Raw genomic sequence first — 16,716 nt, 5'->3', positions numbered from 1 at the left:
TTGTTAACTACCTGGGTCACTGCCCTGTATGTCCTGCTCTCTGCACCTGCTGTTGCCCACCCCTCAGCAGGAGGGCAGGTAGGGGGCTGTCAGCCTAGATCCTGTGCAGACATTTTCACATTTCCCTGTGAACAGACCTGGAGACCTTCACCTTCTCCTTCCAGCTATTGACTATGAGCTTAGCACCTTCCATAACTGTTTCTCACTCTCAGCAGTCCTTTTCTTCCCACATTTTTAGCTGTGATTTTCATGCCTTGTTTCTTCTCTAATACAGACTTTTAGGAATTTATGGTAAAGATTAAACAAAATATACTTATGTACTGAATATGGCCCAGGTTACAACTTCAGCCTTAACATCTTATCCCCTTCCAGGGAATTGATGTTTTTTTTTGTTTTTGTTGTTGTTTTTTACTCATGTCATCATTACAAATATTATACATCATGTTCCATTATATTTGGGGCAATAATACATTCAACAAATCCCCTCTTGTTGGATATGACATTGTTTCTAATGTTCACTATTGTAAATGATGCTACAATTATTCTTACACATATATCCTTAGAGTAAAACTCTGGAAGTGGAATTGCTGCGTCACATGTGGCTGGGCGTTTAAGATTTTACCAACAAGAAGTCTTCAGAAGGGTTGTCTTTCAGATAGTAGCACCCAGAGTTGGAAGAGGTGGTTTGGGCAAGGGGGAAGTCTCAAAGCCACACCTGGAAGCTCATAGACCTTCCAGCCCACCCATCCTTGCAGACACCTAGCTAAGGAGTTAGCCCACCTCTTTGGTAAGTGCCATGTCCCTTTCACACCATACACCCTCCCCTTCAGGAGGCCTTTGTCAGAGTGCTCAGCCCCCACCCAAATGAGGAAGTGAAACTGGCTCCAAAGCAGAGCAAAGAGCAGCTGTGGAAGACTCAGAGGCCCTTTGGAATTATAGTGGGTGCTCCTGGCCCTGGGGCTTCACTTGCCTCCCCTTGAGCCCCTGAAACCTTCACAGCTTTCCAGAAGTGTCAACTATTAGGCTGAACCATATGAAATGACTGTTTCTGTAGGTCAAAAAGCAGGTGAGTACTGGTGATGACCAGACACCCTTCGGTCTCTGTTGACTCCTTCCAGAACTTCTTATGCATTTACCAAGTGCTTACTGGGTGCCAGGAGCGTGGCAAACACCGAGGAGCCACTGTCTTTTTAAATAATCACAGGTTACTGAGGCAAAAGAATTGTTCCCGGTTTGACAGAGGAGAAAACTACGGCTCAGAATTTCTTTTGGAATTGCTTCAGGGCTGCTAAAAGTAAGATTTTTAATAATAATAACAATATTTTGAGTTGTTACTAAAGGACCTGGGGTCTAGAGAAAGATCGCTGGGTTCGAATCTGATTTTGCCACTTAATGGCTGTGATGCTCCTGGGAAAGTTTCCTTAACTTGGCAGAGTCAATTTCCACCTCCGAACGGGAGGGCTCACGAAGAAGTGCTCTTGTTCTCGTTTTCTCACTGGACAGGTCTTTTCGGCCTCCTGCGACTCAGCCTTCTAAGCAATAAAATGGCAATAAGAGCCATAACGCACGGGAAAGTCACGCCTGAGCTGTCAGGACACAGTTCCGGCTTCTGCAGGAGAAAGCACCGCCCGGAGGGGGAGGGAGCCCCACCCCCACCCACCACGTGGAGCGCAGCCCCGCCCGCACCGAGGCCGCCGGGCGAGTCTCCCGGAGAGGGGGGGCGGGGCGGGGCGGCGCGGGGGTGCGTCCACCCCGCCCCGCCCCGCTGGGCCTCTCCCAGGCCCCGACCCCCGCCACTGGGGACCTGGCCTCTGTGTCACGCAGACACCGGGGAAACCCCAAGGGGAGGGAGCGACGAGGGGCGGGGAGAGAGGCGTGGCCTCTGACTCCACCCCCACCTTTTTTTTTTTTTTTTTTTTTTTGTCCTCCTAGCTATGGAAAAGCTCCCTTGCGCCTTTAAGAAGCCGACGCGGGCAGCCGATTGGGCGAGACGCGCCGATGACGTCACGCCGGGGCCGGCGCCCAGTGGGGCCGGTCCGCCCGCGCCCTCCCCCTCCCGCCCCGCGGCGCGCCCGCGGACACTCCGCGCGCGGACCCGGCCGGCGCCTCCTCAGCTTCGGTCGCCGGCGTCGCCTCGGGCCCCGGGGGATGCCCCTGGCCGGGCTCCGCTCATGGCCGCCGACGTCTTCAGGTGCTCCCCGCGCCGGGCCCGCAGCCGCGGCCGCCCGGTGCTGCTCAAGCCCCAGGTGCCGGAGGACGACGACGACTCGGACACGGACGAGCCGTCCCCGCCGCCCATCTCCGGCGCGACCGCCTCGTCCCGGGCTCAGGCGAGCGCCGCGCCGCCGGCGTCCCGGGCCGGGCCGGGCCGTGAGGAGCCTCCGCGCCGCCAGCAGATCATCCACAGCGGCCACTTCATGGTGTCGTCGCCGCACCGCGAGCACCCGCCCAAGAAGGGCTACGATTTCGACACGGTCAACAAGCAGACGTGCCAGACCTACAGCTTCGGCAAGACCAGCTCCTGCCACCTGTCCATCGACGCCTCGCTCACCAAGCTCTTCGAGTGCATGACGCTGGCCTACAGGTGGGGACCCGGCGACCCCGGGCGGGCCCCACCCCTCTAGTGGGGCCTCCCGTTTTTGACGGAAAAAAAAAATAATAAAGCGAGGGGCGGGCTGGGCTGCCTGGGGACCCTCTGGCTTCACGCATACCCGTCAGGAGGGTTTTATGGGTCTCGGTCCCCAGTGAAAGAGAGAGGGGCCGGGTCCTGGCCTCTTCCCTTAGGTCCTTCCGGCTTCACGTTCCCCAGCCGGGCCCTCCGCTCCAACGAGGGCATCCCGGGCTCGGGGGCTCTCGGTTTTGGCAAGAAAGAGAGGTGCATACCGGCTGCACCTTGCCTTACGTGATTCTCTCGACCTCTTCCCCCCAGCACTTTGCGGGCATCCAGCATTGTCGAGCAGTGGTTAAGATCACCTGGCCAGGTGGCTCAATCCTGGCCCCACTATTTAATGGTTGTGTAATGTTTTTTATACCTGCGTATAAAAAGGGGACGACTGTACTATCTGCCGCCCTGGGGCTGTTGTGGGGCTGCGATAAGAGGGAAAGTGCTTGTTCCAGTGCCTGGCATGTAGTTAGATGCTCCATAAATGTTGGCAGAGGGAAGTGTGCCCCTCATGTTCCATTTGTTGGGAGGCCTCCCCCATCTTGGGAGGGGCCCTGGGTGCCTCCTCAGAAGGCTTTTGGAGCAGCAGCTGTTGAAGGTGCAGTCTGTTCTCCTGGCAAGTTGGAGGGTTCTCTGGGCGGCCCTGAAACATTATATGAGGGAGGTGCCAGTGTTTAGGGCAGGTATCCCAGATGCCATCCTGGCATGGCCATTCTGCTGCAGGCTGGGATCCCTTTTTCCTAAGTGGCAGAAATGCCTGGTTCTTTAAAGGTTACAGTGTTTCTTTCCACCTTCTCCCCATTTCCGGGTGTGTATGTTAGGTATTGGCTCCAGGTGACTTTTCTACCTCAGCAACAGAATTCTTGGGACTAGCTGCAGTGACTTAGGCAGCCCAACCCTGCACAAAGCTGGTCTATAGAATCTCTGCTGAGTTGGGATTAACCCATTAGTAATTGCACTTACTGGGGTTCTCTTAGGTTGACTCTGCAGGAGCACAGGAAGAGTTTCCTAGGAGACTCCTAGGAGACTTTTTTACAGTGTAAAAAAGAGTAGAGATAATAATCCCCCCTCTTTTTTTTGGAGAGCTGTGAATCTCCAAACATATCCAAGTTAAAACTTTACACGGTTATCTGCTGTTAAAACACTAGATACTTGGCTCTGCACCTCTGGAATAAGTGATTAATCAACTAGTTCCTTTGTTATGTTCCCCAAAAGCTTCCCCTCCCCATTTCCTTTCCTGAAGGTTTCCCTGATGATTTGTTTGCCACGTGATTGCAGCACATTACCCAAAGCTCTTCCTTCCATCTCCCTTATGTGGCACATAGATCGGTCAAGCTCTGCTCTGATTCTGATTCTCAAGTCTTGCCAGTTTGAGCTAGCATTGAGCCTGTGAGGATGTTCTGTTTTTTTGTTTTTTTTTTTAAACAAATGGTACTGAGGTTGCAGCCCTGTACCCCCATGTAGCCTTGCTTACTCAGCCTCAAATTTTGAGCACTCCATTGGAATAAAACCCAGCTAGATTGCAGCATATCCTATTCTTGAGATAGCCCTTTCAAATCAAACTAGAGGCGAAAGACAGGAATGTGTTTCATTAAGAGAACATAATCTTCTTTATTTTAGTATAAACTTTTAGACATACAAAGAGAATGGTTGAATGGCAGGAGGCTTGTGCTAGAAAGGTCTCACCCAGGCTCTGCTAAGGGAAAAGTAAACCAGTCTCCCCTTTGCCCTCTGTTTGGATAGCCTAAAGGCTTATTGTTAGATAATGCCAAAGAATTTTAGTAACAGCATTTCTTTTTCATTTCTTTCAAAAATATTTTGGCAACTGGGTGTTGCTCCGTTACTTTTATTTATTGCAAAATGCACCACTCTTGGTGCAAGAGGCATGTTTACCTTGCTTTTTAAGTCATCCGGCCTGCTGACGCTCATTTGCTTTTACTGTTTCTCCACTTAAGCCTAAGTTCTGGCACCATGGTCCCGGGATGGTCATCTGTCAGTGATTTCTCATGAAGATGCTCTTTGTCTCCCTGTGAGAAGCTGTTTTGGCAGGCCCAGAGTCTCATTGGCCATGTGGAACTTTGGTGCAGATTGACAGAGGTATACTCAAAACCAGTTGTGTAGGCTGTGTCCTCTGAAACAGAAAGAAGTGTGAGAACAGGAGTGAGTTCCTGACCCCAGCCCTCCTGTGTAATGACCACTAACTGGCTTTCCGAGAAGTAAGGTTGAGGTGGGGGGCAGGGAGGAAAGAAGACAACTTCAGAGACTGGTCTAACCTCCTTTTTGGTGGGATTGGAGCCTTCACCACTGGTTTTCCAGGTTTTCTTCTCCTCCTTGGGTTGAGAGAAAGGCCAGCTGGTCTCCTTCTCTGTGTAAATGTGTCTGGCCTACGTTCTTTCTAACTTCAGCTTCCTGTCTGTCCCCTGGCCTCTTCGTTCTAACTGCCTAACTCTCCCTGGTACACTCTGTGCTTTTTTTTTTTTTTGGTTTGGTTTCCTGTTAACTGTCACCTCCCAGCTGTTTCCAGATGAGGCTCAACAGCTATTTAGGGAGGAACTAAATGCAGGGGAAGTTGTGGTCATTGCCAACTCTTCTCCATGAAGTGATCTAGAGATTCTGAATAGGATCTGTTCCTGAACATGCAAAATCTTTAACTCCTGAGCACTGTTGGACCAGGGCTGACTTTGGGTGGGGAGGAGGGTGTTTGAGGAATGGGGTCTGTGTCACTGTGTCCAGGGGCCTGCCTCTGGTGGCTCTGGGTAAGACTGCAGAAGGGATGATTCCTGCTTTATTGTGGCTGGCTTTGAAATCCAAGTTCTTTCCACTCTGTGTTGCCGTGTAGCACTAGAATGCAGCTTCTTGATTTTGTGCTTAATTATTGGCACGTTTTAGAGGAAAAGAAGTTGCCTTTCCCCAAGGCAAAAGTTAGATGACGGATGACAGGGGAAAGAAGCCCTTGGCTTAACTTTGCTGAGCCTTCCTGTCTGCCACTGTTAAATGGGAGGATAAAGTTTCCCTCCAGGGAGCATATGAGGACTAGCTGAGATATTGTTTGTGGCTGTGTCTAGCCTGGTACCCTGCAAATAATAAGTAAGAGGAGGTTTAACAGGCCAAATGTAGCAGGTTGATTTTGGCAGAATTTCAGTTTTACATCCTCATTCAACTGACATTTATTAGGAGGCCAAATTTCTCATCTATAAACTGGGGAAAATAACTTATCTGACTGGGGTCTTTTAGTATAGCCTTTAAATGCCTGCTTAACAAATACTAAATAGAAGTATTCCTGGTTTGGCTGGATACTTTCTAAGACTCCACAATGGAGCAATGTACTGTAAAACATAGCTAGCTCATGGTTCTTGCCCTCTTAACATTTTAAAGAATGTCACACATGTAAATCACCCACATAGGTTCTGAACACATCTAGTGTGTGTTTTTTTGTGGCTGGTTTTAGTTTCACTTCTGTGCCTTTTTGAGTAACTTCATATCAGAGAGCCTTGGTGGGAATATCTAGGGAGGTGGGGGAGGTGGGGAGTTGGGGGAGATCATCTTTTTATGTTTTTAGAAATTAGCAGTGGCTTTCTGAAAAAAGGGTTCTGCTTAAGTGGCTATTTGAGGAGACTGTTTAGTGAGGACCCATAAGATAACCCTGGGATATGTTTGTAGGATGTAGCCCCATGTAGAAACACTCTCTTAATGACCTGAGGTGGGAGTTTATGCCAGATTTAAGGAGTAGCAAGGCTTAATGGTTTAGAGCACTGTGTTCCCCAAGTTACTTTCAAGAGAGGAACCTTCTAATGCTAGGCATTACAGTAACTAGTTTTAAATGGAAACCATTCACACAGACTACATTAGTTTTCATCTTCTGTAACCCTGCCAAAAAGATAAGCAGTTTTTCTTCCGTTAGGCTCTCTTTAATCTTTAATCTTTGTGCCGTTAAAGGGCATGCATGGAGGTGGGAGCTGGGGCTACAGAGATGAAAAAGTCCCTGTCCTTAAGAAACTCACAAACTTGGGGTAGAGGACAGATAAACAGTTGTAGGACCACTAGTAAGGGCTCTGATAAATAAGTGTAACGGTCGAATGACAGACAGTACATGGGAAGGGTACCTAAAGCAGATTGAGAAAGAGAGACAGAGTGTGTGTGTGTGTGTTTGTGTGTGTGTTACCTAATCAGTATGGGTGTGTATAATTTCTGCTGGCACCAGGATTTGTGGAGCAAGTTGCTACACGGTACGTCATGGGAACACAGGCTTAGGGCACAACAGAAACTTTCAGCAAATGACTGCTTTATTACTTACACAACACAAAGAGTCCAAGAGAGTCCATTGTGGTCAGTCTTCTGGGGCGGCCCGAACTGCTCGGGCCAGGGTTGGTTGATGGCAGCTCCACATGCCCCACTTTGTGTTGAAGAAGAGAGACAACTCTATGCTGTTTGAGTGTGGCATTTATCCATCTTGGCAGAAGGGGGCCTTGCCACCGAAAATTCCTGATTTGGTTAGCATCTGAGGCTGCTTGTTCCCAGTTTTTGGGTTTAAGGTCTGGTCGGGCCTTTTCACTAGACTTAACGTCTCCCCCAGGTTGTGGGGTGCAAATGGACTAACACATCATCACACAATAGAAGAGGAGAAGGGTGTAGGCGAGGGCTGGGAGATGGCCACTGAGCATGTGTCTGTGACTTCCCTGGCAGCATTTAATACTTATCTCCCTTTCCCCATGTTAACTGTCAAAAATTATGGATCAGATTCCCCAACAGGAAGCCCAGTATTCCTTTTACTTGTCTTCTCTCCTTCTCCGTGACCATTACCATTTTATGAAGAGATTGATTGGCTAATTTCCATCTTGATGGGAGGGTGAGGAAGGATGATAGAAGTGGGAGCAGAGTCCTTGGCCAGTCTTCCCCACCTGGTGAAATCCTGCCCTTCTTCCAAGACTCAGCTTCAGCACCTGCTGTTCTAGAAAGCATTCCCTAAGAGAATGAACTTCACACTCCTCTGTAAGTCCACGGCCCTTATTTGATTCTGCCTTGTATCACTGTTGTGTAGACCTGACCTACGAGGATTCCTGCTCTCTTCATCTGTAACTTCGCTGTAGAGCCTAACAGTGTCTGACATGTATTGGGTGATTAAGAAACACATGTTGAATTGAAAAGGGAAACTCAGCAATCTGAAAGCCAACTTTATGATTTTGCCTTTGGCAAACCTTGTTTATCTTCAGTTATGCAAAGGCAAATACAACCTCTGTGAAACAGAGAGAATATTGGTCTGGAGTGGCAGAACAGGATACATGCTTTTGTTGGGTGCTGTTTATATTGTGGCCCACTTGGACTGGTGTGGTAGGCAGGTTAACAGCACCCCACAGATGTCTGTGTCCTGATCCCTAGAACCCTGAATATGTTAGTTTACATGGCTAAGGGGAATTAAGGTTGCAGATGGAGTTTAGGGTGCTAACAGCTGACCTTGATTTGGGGAGAGTGTCTTGAATTATCTCTGTGGGCCTGATGAAATTACAAGGGTCCTTAAAAGTGGAAGATGGAACTCGAAGAGAGAACCAGAGATGTCAGGGTAAGAAGAACTTGGCTCGATGTTGCTGTCTTTGAAGGTGGAGGAAGGGGCCACAAGCCAAGAAATGCATGCAGCCTTTAGAAGCTAAGAAAGACAAGGAACAGATTCTTCCCTGGAGCCCCCAGGGGGAATACAGTCCTGCCGACACCTTGATTTAGCCCCTTGAGACCCATTTCAGACTTCTGATCTCCAGAACTCTAAGATAATAAATATGTAGTTTTAAGGGACTAAGTTTGTAGTAATTTAATACAGTGGGAATAGGAAATGAATTCAGACCAGTTTCCAAAGGTTCTTGAGGAAATGCTCTCAAGCACATAGCCCAGGTGTGAAAGTCTTTCTTACCTCTTCTCCCACCACAGTGGAGCGTGGCAGCCCACCCTGGACTTACATTGAGTTATGCTGAGTATAGTAGGGACCAATTAAGGGAGCTCTAAAGATGATAAAAATGCCCTCATTATAAAAGGGAACATATGTAAAGTGGCTCTTACCTTTGTTCCCCAGTACCATTCCTATAATAGGTATTGTAGAAAGTTAATTTTTCTTTTTTTTTTTAAGGGTTGATATAATGGCTGATGAAAAATTTGGAGTATGAGCTTCCATTCCCTGGAATTGAATTACTTTTTAGGTGTAAAATGCGCAGGCCAGACAGTGAATGTCTGAGGTGGTATTGTCTGGCTTTTGTTGGAATTTTTCTGTTTATGGTTAGAATTTTAGGCCATGGGACTTGTGTTCTAAGCAGAGCTCTTTTGGTTGCAACAGATCAGGGACTCTCCTGTGCCTGCTTATGTAGTGGGTTTTCTCTTTTTTTGCAAGAATCAGAAAGGATTCTGGTAATCCCATAGTAATTACAGGATTCCTTGGCCTACCAGGCAGCTCTAGGTGCTCAGCAGTGGCAGTTCACCCTCCTTACACCACCATTAAGTGACTCAGCTCTTCTCCCAGGTTCTGCTTTCTTCCTGGCCTTACTTTTCCCACTGCCATCCAGCTCTCTCACCTGCTGCTCTATTTCTTCTCTCTGCTTCAAAGCTTCTGCATCTGCCTGACATGAGTTGTCCTTATGTGGCCTGTGTTCCACATAAGGACCTGGCTCAGAGCTTCCTATGACGATCAGTGTTCTTTGCCAATCGTCTAATTAATTAGCCCCATATTCCCCAATTCAAATGTCTGAGAGCAGGACTGGCCTGGAACCTCCCTCTCTGAGCAGGACCTCATGGACCACAGACTGTGCATCCGGTGTTTGGATTGGCTGGTTGCCTGCCCTTAGCATGTGTGCTCATTACTCTGAAAGTATTAATTATACCTCTATTGTGTTCTAGCCCTTGGGGATATAGTAGTGAACAAGACAGGCATCTCCCCTCAGGGAGTTTGCATTCTAGGGGTGGGGGGAATCAGTAAGCAAATAAGATTTTATATAGTGCAATGAAGAACATAAAACAAGGTAATGGAAAGAAAGTAATGGGGGTGGTGTTAGGGGCTGATAGACACTTTATCCAGGCTGGTCAGAGAAGTCTTTGAGGAGGTGACATTTCAGGTTGAACTGAAACTTGAGTGGTGAGGAAGACCCAGGCCTGGGTACTCATTCCAGGCAGTGGAAGAGGACTGTGCCAAGGCCCCAAGATGGAATGAGCTTGGCACCTTCAGGGGCTAGAAAGAAGGCCAACATGGCTAGAACGTCTAGGGCAGGGGGCCAGTGGTAGGAGATAAAGTTGAAGAGGCAAGGCCCTTGTTGGTCACGGTAAGAAGTTAGGATATTATTCTCATTGCACTAGGGAAGTACTGATTAATCTTTTTTCAGAGGTCATGTGGCTGCTCTGTGGAGACCAGTCTACTGGAGGGCAAGAGTAGAAGCAAGGATTCCAGTTGGAAGGCTGCTGAGTACCCTTTTCCATCTAGGATGGTAGCAGTGGAGGTGATGACAAGTGGATGGATTTAAGATGTTTTTCAGACTTGCTAATGGATTGGACATGGGGCTGGGTGAAAGAAAGAAAGGAATCAATGAAGATTCAGGTTTTTGGTCTGAGCAACTAGGTGCCACTAGTGAAATGTAGGCTGGGGGAACGACCAGTCAGTCAACAGTGAAGTTGGTATGGGTTGTTTTGAGGACAATGCTGTGCATAAAACTTGGCTGCCAAATAAAACCACAAAAAACAAAAGCCTTGGCTGCCTATGGCTTTCCTAACAGCTGGAGCTGTGGGTGGGGCAGTTTCCCTGAGGAGGGGCAGTCAGTGTGGTGGGCACTGCAGTCACCCAGTGAGCTTTTGCTGTCTCCAGAGCAATTCTCCACTTAGCCCTGTGGAGTCCAGGTACTGTGGGTTCTTTTCTTCTGTCCGTGCTGCTATGTCTTGCCTCCTGAACTTTCTGCTATGCCCCTTGAGGCTGCCGACTGGGGAGGGAAGGCTTTGGAGTTTTGAAAGGAGGCTTTGCATTTTTTTTAAAATGCAATTTTATTGAGATATGCTCACACACTGCATAATTCATCCAAAGTATACAATCAGTGGTACACAGAATCATCATACAGTTGTCATTCATTGCTACAGTCATTTTCTATCATTTCCATTACTCCAGAATAAATTTTTAAAAAATATATAAAAAATAAAAAAAGAACACTCAAACCATCCCATACCCCTTTCCCTCCTATTATTTATATATATGTTTGTCATTATTTTGTTACTCATCTACCCATACACTGGTTAAAGGGAATGTCAGTCACCAGGTTTTCACTAGCACATGGTTATGCAATAAGAGTTATAACATTATCATCAAGAATCAAGTCTGTTGGATTATTGGCCAACATATTCAGGTATTTCCTTCTACCTATTCTATACACTAGAAACTAAAAAGGCATATTTTTATAATGCATAAGAATAACCTTCAGATTGACTTCTCAACTCTATTTGAGATCTCTCAGCCACTGAAACCTTATTTTGTTTCATTTCTTTTCCCCCTTTTGGTCAAGATGGCATTCTCAATCGCACGATGCTGGGTCCAGGCTCATACCTGGGAATCCTGTTGCTCTTTGCCAGGGAGATTTATACCTCTTGGAGTCATGTACCATGTAGGGGAGAGGGTTGTGAGTTTATTTTCAGAGTTGGCTTAGAGAAAGAGGCCATATCTGAGCAACAAAAGAGGTTCTCTGGGGGTGATTCTTAGGCACAATTATAAATAGGTTTAGCTTCTCCTTTGCAAGAATAAGTTTCATAAGGGCAAACCCCAAGAATAACTTTTTTTTTCTTGTGCAATATGTGCTGTCATACATCCTGAATGATATTTTTACTTGGTGGGTCTGATTGTGGTAGAGGAATACTGTCTGGTCTTGGTTTCTCTAAAGAAGCGTCTCCAAACATAGCATTCTTGTTATATCTGGGGTTAGACTGCACCATCAGAATCATCTTCTAGAAGGAGTGAGTATAGAAAAGACTACTATGGTGACCCCAGAAGGGGGTCTAGCATCTGGAGAAATAATTCCAGAAACAGGGTTCCTTGCCAAAAGCTTTTGGGTCTCAGAATTGAACATAAAGAATCTGGATTAGATAATAGTAAAGAGAAATAAGAGCTTATAAAAATGACAGTAGAGAGAATCAGATTATTGGTGGAAAAAAAGTTTTGGGGTGATTTTAATTACACCGGAGAGGGGAAACCATGGGGATTTGAGGAACACAACTTCCGTGTTGAAGAATATTCTGAGAGTAGAACCATCAACTTTGAAAACTAGCTATGATTTCTTCTTTCTTAAAGTTTGTGGGCATAGGGAAGAAGATATTCATCCAGTATTCTAGCATAAAACAAAACAAAACAAAACAAAACACAGCAAACACTAAAGACCCTCTTCTTATGCTCATCTGGGAACTGGCCTGTTTGCAAGTGGACAACCTTATCTTATGATTGGCAGTTGGGACTTGCTAAGAATAACTTGATTCTTAGAGGAAGATAATTATAAATCCTTTAATTTAAACATTTCCAATGAGCTGTTAAAACAGCTTTATATTAGCTTATTGTTTTAACCAACTATTTTCAAGTTTGAGTAGCAGATTTTAAATTGCTTTTTTGTCCTTTAAATTATCAAGCAGATATTTCTCTATCTTGAAGCAGGACTCTTTTATCTACGGTCAAGTTTTTCTTTTTCAAACAACTTTATTGCGATATAATTTATATGCCATAAAATGCACCGATTTTAAGTGTACAGTTCAGTGATGTTTTATGAGTGGACTGATTTGTGTAGTCATTAGCATAATCCAGTTTTAGATCTTTCCATCACCCCAGTAAACTCTCTTGTGCCCTTTTGCATTTAATGCCAGTTTCCATCTCAGCCCCAAGCAACTACTAATCTACTTTCTGTTTCTATAGATTTATCTTTTCTGGACATTTCATGTAAATGAAATCATACAATATGTGGGCTTTGTGTTTGGTTTCTTTCACTCAGCATCATATTTTTGAGATTCATCTATATTATGGCAGCCATCACAATGTTGTTCCTTTCTATTGTTGAATAGTATTTGTGTTGATTTGAATCTATTGTATACCCCAGAAAAGCCATGTTCTAATCCGGTCTTGTGGGAGCAGACCTGTTGAGGGTGGGACCTTTTGGTTAGATTATTTCCATTGAGATGTGACCCGTCTACTCAAGGTGGGTCTTTATTAGTTTACTGGAGTCCTTAAGAGAGCTCAGGGAGAGAGAGCTCAGAGCCGACACATACCCAAAAACTTGGAGATGCAGACAGAAAAACGTTTGGAGATGCTAAGCTAAGAGAGAAGCTGAGAGAGACGTTTTGGAGAGCAGCTAGGATAATATAATGCAGAGTTTGCCCCTTGGAGAAGCAAGGAGGACCCACAGGAGCCGAGAGAAGCTAAGAGAGACGGTTAGACGGAAATGCCTGGGGAGAAACAAGCAGACAGCTGAGAGAAGCTAAGAGAGACACACGCCCAGAGGCATTTTGCAGAAAGCCACTGAAACCAGAACCCAGGAGAAGAAGGACCAACAGACACCAGCTACATGCCTACCCAGCTGACAAAGGTGTTCCAGATACCATTGGCCTTTCTTCAGTAAAGGTATCCTTTTGTTGATTTCTTAGTTTGAACATTTTTATGGCCTGAGAACTGTAAATTTGTAACCTAATAAATCCCCTTTATAAAGCCATCCGTTTCTGGTTTATTGCATTTTGGAAGCTTTAACAAACCAGAGCAGTATTCTACTGTATGGCTGTACCACATTTTGTTTGTTTGTCCATCAACAGACATGTTGAGAGAGAGAGAGAGGATTAGACTAGAATAATGGTTACCAGTCTTTTTTTCTCTAAGACTGTCTTATTTTTCTTCCATGGACCTTATGTGTGATGTGTGATGTGTATGGGTTTTTTGTTTTTTTTTTTTTTTAAAGCTATTGCCTTAAAAACAATTTCCATTTAGCAATAAAAAGGAATACACTGCTGTCATATTCATACAACAAGGATGAATCTCAGAAACATTATGTTGAATGAAAGAAGTCTTAGCTAAAAGAGTAAGTGTTGTGATTCCATTTGTACGAAGTTCTAGAATAGGCTCATCCATGGTGAAAATAATCAGATCAGGGATTGCCTCTGAGGGCAGTTAGAGAGGGGATTGACCTGGAAGAGGCTTGAGAGAACTTTCTGGGGTGATGGTAGTATTCTTTATCTCGACAGGGGATTGTGGATACTTTGTCAAAACTCATTGAATGGTACATTAAGATTTGTGCATCTTATTGTGTGTAAATTTTGCTCACCAAATGAGGACTCTTGAGAAATATCGAGCTCCAGGTAATGATATGCCTGCTGCAGTGTTGGGGATGGAATATACTAGTGTCTGAATCTTACTTTGAACTGCCTTAAAATAGTGGTTCTCAATCTCTCCTGTAAACTTTACTCTGTTAAATATTGAGAACCCTAGAAGAGAGCTTTTGTTTGTGTGGATCATATCTATTGATGTTTACTATATTAGAATTTAAAACTGAAAAAAATTAAAAATATTTAAAGCATTTAAAAAGCAATAAACCCATACATGTTAACACAAATAACATACTTTTTGTAGAAAGTAACTCTTTTCCAAAATAATAATAGTGAGAAGGGCAGGGGGCGGGGCAGCATGACATTGTTTTACACTTTGCATATTGCTTTAATGTTTGGTTGATATTTGATTAGAAGACACCTGGTTTCTTCTATCTGATCTTCATTTATTTGTTGTGATATTACATGTCTGGAAAACGTCACTATACACTCATGAAAGAATGAGAATGGAAAAGGCAAAATAAGCTCTTAATTTGTAGAAAAGGTGAAGGTAAAACCCAGCATGCATGCACAGCCATGGTGACTCCAGAGTCATCCCCCTGGCTCTGGGGAAGCCGGCCTCAGGCTGAGCTCTCCTCATCACTGTTTCCCAGCATGGGCTTCTCAAGGAGATACTCTTTCAAGCCAGATTGGGGGGGCAGTGGGGGTGCATTTTGTGCAGTTTGGTTACATAGTCACCCAATTTTTTGATGCATTTCACCTGCTCATTCAGTCGCAAGGTCTCAGTGAAGTCACACAAGTGGGGGTCATTTTTTTTTTTTTTCATCAATGACTAGCTTGTGTAATGACTGATTCACCCTTTTTTCCAAGTGTAATGTATTCCATTGCATTCAGCCTGTTCTCCCAGATGTTGTGTTGGTTTCTTGATAACCTGAAGGAACATTCGTTGGTTCTGTAGCTTCCTAAGTTTCTCAGCATATTCCCTCTCTTCATGAAATTGGCAAAGAAAATAGTTGGCAAAGTTCTTCAAAGCCGCATCATCACGGTCAAAGTAGAAAGACATCTGCAGGTAAGAGGCGTAGGGCTCCAGGTTGATGTGGTTGTGGATGGTGGCCTCCAAGTCCTGGTTTTCATTCTGACACGCCTGTGAGGGGGCCTGGTGGTCATGGTGAGTGGCTGAGGAGAGGACATGGCAGGGCACTGGGGCTGTCCGAGGGCTCTGGCTGTAGGCGGCAGGGGGCTAGCTCAGGGAGGCTGGCCGCGGGGGGCAAGTGCTGGGTTCTGGTGAAGTACTGTTGAAGCAGGAAACCGCTGCGACTCTCTGAAAAGGTGTCTGGCCTTTCAGTATCCTTTTAAAAATAGTTTTGACTTCACAGATCCCCTGAAAGGGTCTCAGGGACCGTCAAGGGTCTACTCCTTAAAAAATATAAGATGGATTGATGGATGGAGAGATGGATTTGTGATAAAGTAAATATATAAAAATGTTAATTGTAGAGTCTAGGTGATAGGTACATGGGTGTTAAGTGTACAGTTCTTTCAGCTTTTCTGTATGTTTGAAAATTTTCATAATAAAGGATTAGAAAAAATGAGAAACTTGCATATATTTTAAGAATGACCATTATTGTGGCTTTATCATGGACAAATAAAAAATATTCAGAACAGCTTTTGTGCTTCAAAGGGCACCATCAAGAAAATGAAAAGACAATTCATGGAATGGGAGAAAATATTTGTAAATCATGTATCTGATGAGGAACTTGCCTCCAGAATATATAAAGAATTCTTACAACTCAATAAAAAAAGACAAATAGAGGAGTGATGTCATCAACATGGATAAACAGCTACGGAAAATGTCTCTCCAGAGATCCAACGAGAAAAAGGGCAATTATGAATTGTTTGAAACTCTGGAGGAGGATATAGATGGGAGAAGGATGCTGCAAATGTCGAATTAAAGGAGAATTATCAGAAATGGAAATGTCCTCATATATATTGTGGTGGTGAATGCATAACTATATGATTATACCCGGAACCATTGATTGTTTACTTAGGAGGGAATGTATGCTGTTTGAATAAAACTGTTTAAAAAATAAACAGAGGGATACAAGTGCTGCAGAAAATGTGGAGAGAGGGATGTACCTAATCACTGTTGGTGGGGAAGTAGGATGGTGCAGCCCATCTGGAGGGCAGGGTGATGGTTATTGGGTGTATACTTGGAAGAACTGAAAGCAGGGACACAAATGGACATTTGCACAGTGGTTTTATCATGACAGTGTTCACGATTCGCAGTGAATGGAGGTGGCCTAAGGGTACATTGGCTGATGAATGGAGTGGTGAACTGTGGTGTATACATGCAATGGAATATTGAATGGCTACAAGAAGGAATGCAGTTGTGAGGTCTGCAGCTAGGTGAATGGACCTTAAGGGCATTATGTTGAGTGAAGTAAACCAGAAATGAAAAGACAAACATTATAATGCCTCACTAATATGGACTAACTGTACTGTGTAAACTCTGAGAATTGAACCTGAGAGCATAGGGTATCAGGGGAAGGCTTATGGTAAAGTTTCCTAGAGTGTAAGCTCTTACAGCAGTTGCTTCTAATCCTGGGTTGTAATGGTTATTTCTGAATTCTGAGATGCTGAGCTCTTTGTGTATAACCTGGTCGGTCCCTGGAACTTCGGGTATCTGTATGACCACTGAGACTCAGAGCCAGAGTTTGGCAGCTATAAATGTCAGCATTACCCTATATAGCAAATGTTAAAGA

At 45.0% G+C, this 16,716-nt stretch overlaps 1 protein-coding gene and 1 long non-coding RNA gene across 4 annotated transcripts in view; both read left to right on the top strand.

Annotated features, from left to right (window-relative positions):
• Nucleotides 1–610: 610 nt before the first annotated feature.
• On the top strand, nt 611–1,691 carry LOC119519553. Its single transcript, XR_005214046.1, has 3 exons — nt 611–1,066; nt 1,205–1,294; nt 1,504–1,691. It is a non-coding gene; the product is annotated as an uncharacterized LOC119519553 (long non-coding RNA).
• A 347-nt stretch (nt 1,692–2,038) lies between these two features.
• Nucleotides 2,039–16,716, top strand: part of LOC119519550 (MLX interacting protein) — a 68,942-nt gene continuing 54,264 nt past the window's right edge. For 2 of the 3 annotated variants that reach the window (XR_005214043.1, XM_037817246.1), the window contains exon 1: nt 2,041–2,584. Coding sequence is in view for 1 of the 3 variants with exons in the window: in XM_037817246.1 (XP_037673174.1) it covers nt 2,172–2,584 (413 nt within the window). In the remaining 2 variants the exon portion in view is untranslated. Of the gene's footprint in view, nt 2,585–16,716 lie in introns of all 3 variants that reach the window. The other variant, XR_005214044.1, reaches the window with a different exon arrangement.

This window comes from Choloepus didactylus, chromosome 23 (assembly GCF_015220235.1).
Source record: "Choloepus didactylus isolate mChoDid1 chromosome 23, mChoDid1.pri, whole genome shotgun sequence".
NCBI classification, from domain to species: Eukaryota; Metazoa; Chordata; class Mammalia; order Pilosa; family Megalonychidae; genus Choloepus; species Choloepus didactylus.
The sequence above is the reverse complement of the archived record's forward strand: the minus strand, read 5'-3'. Positions and strand labels throughout refer to the sequence as shown.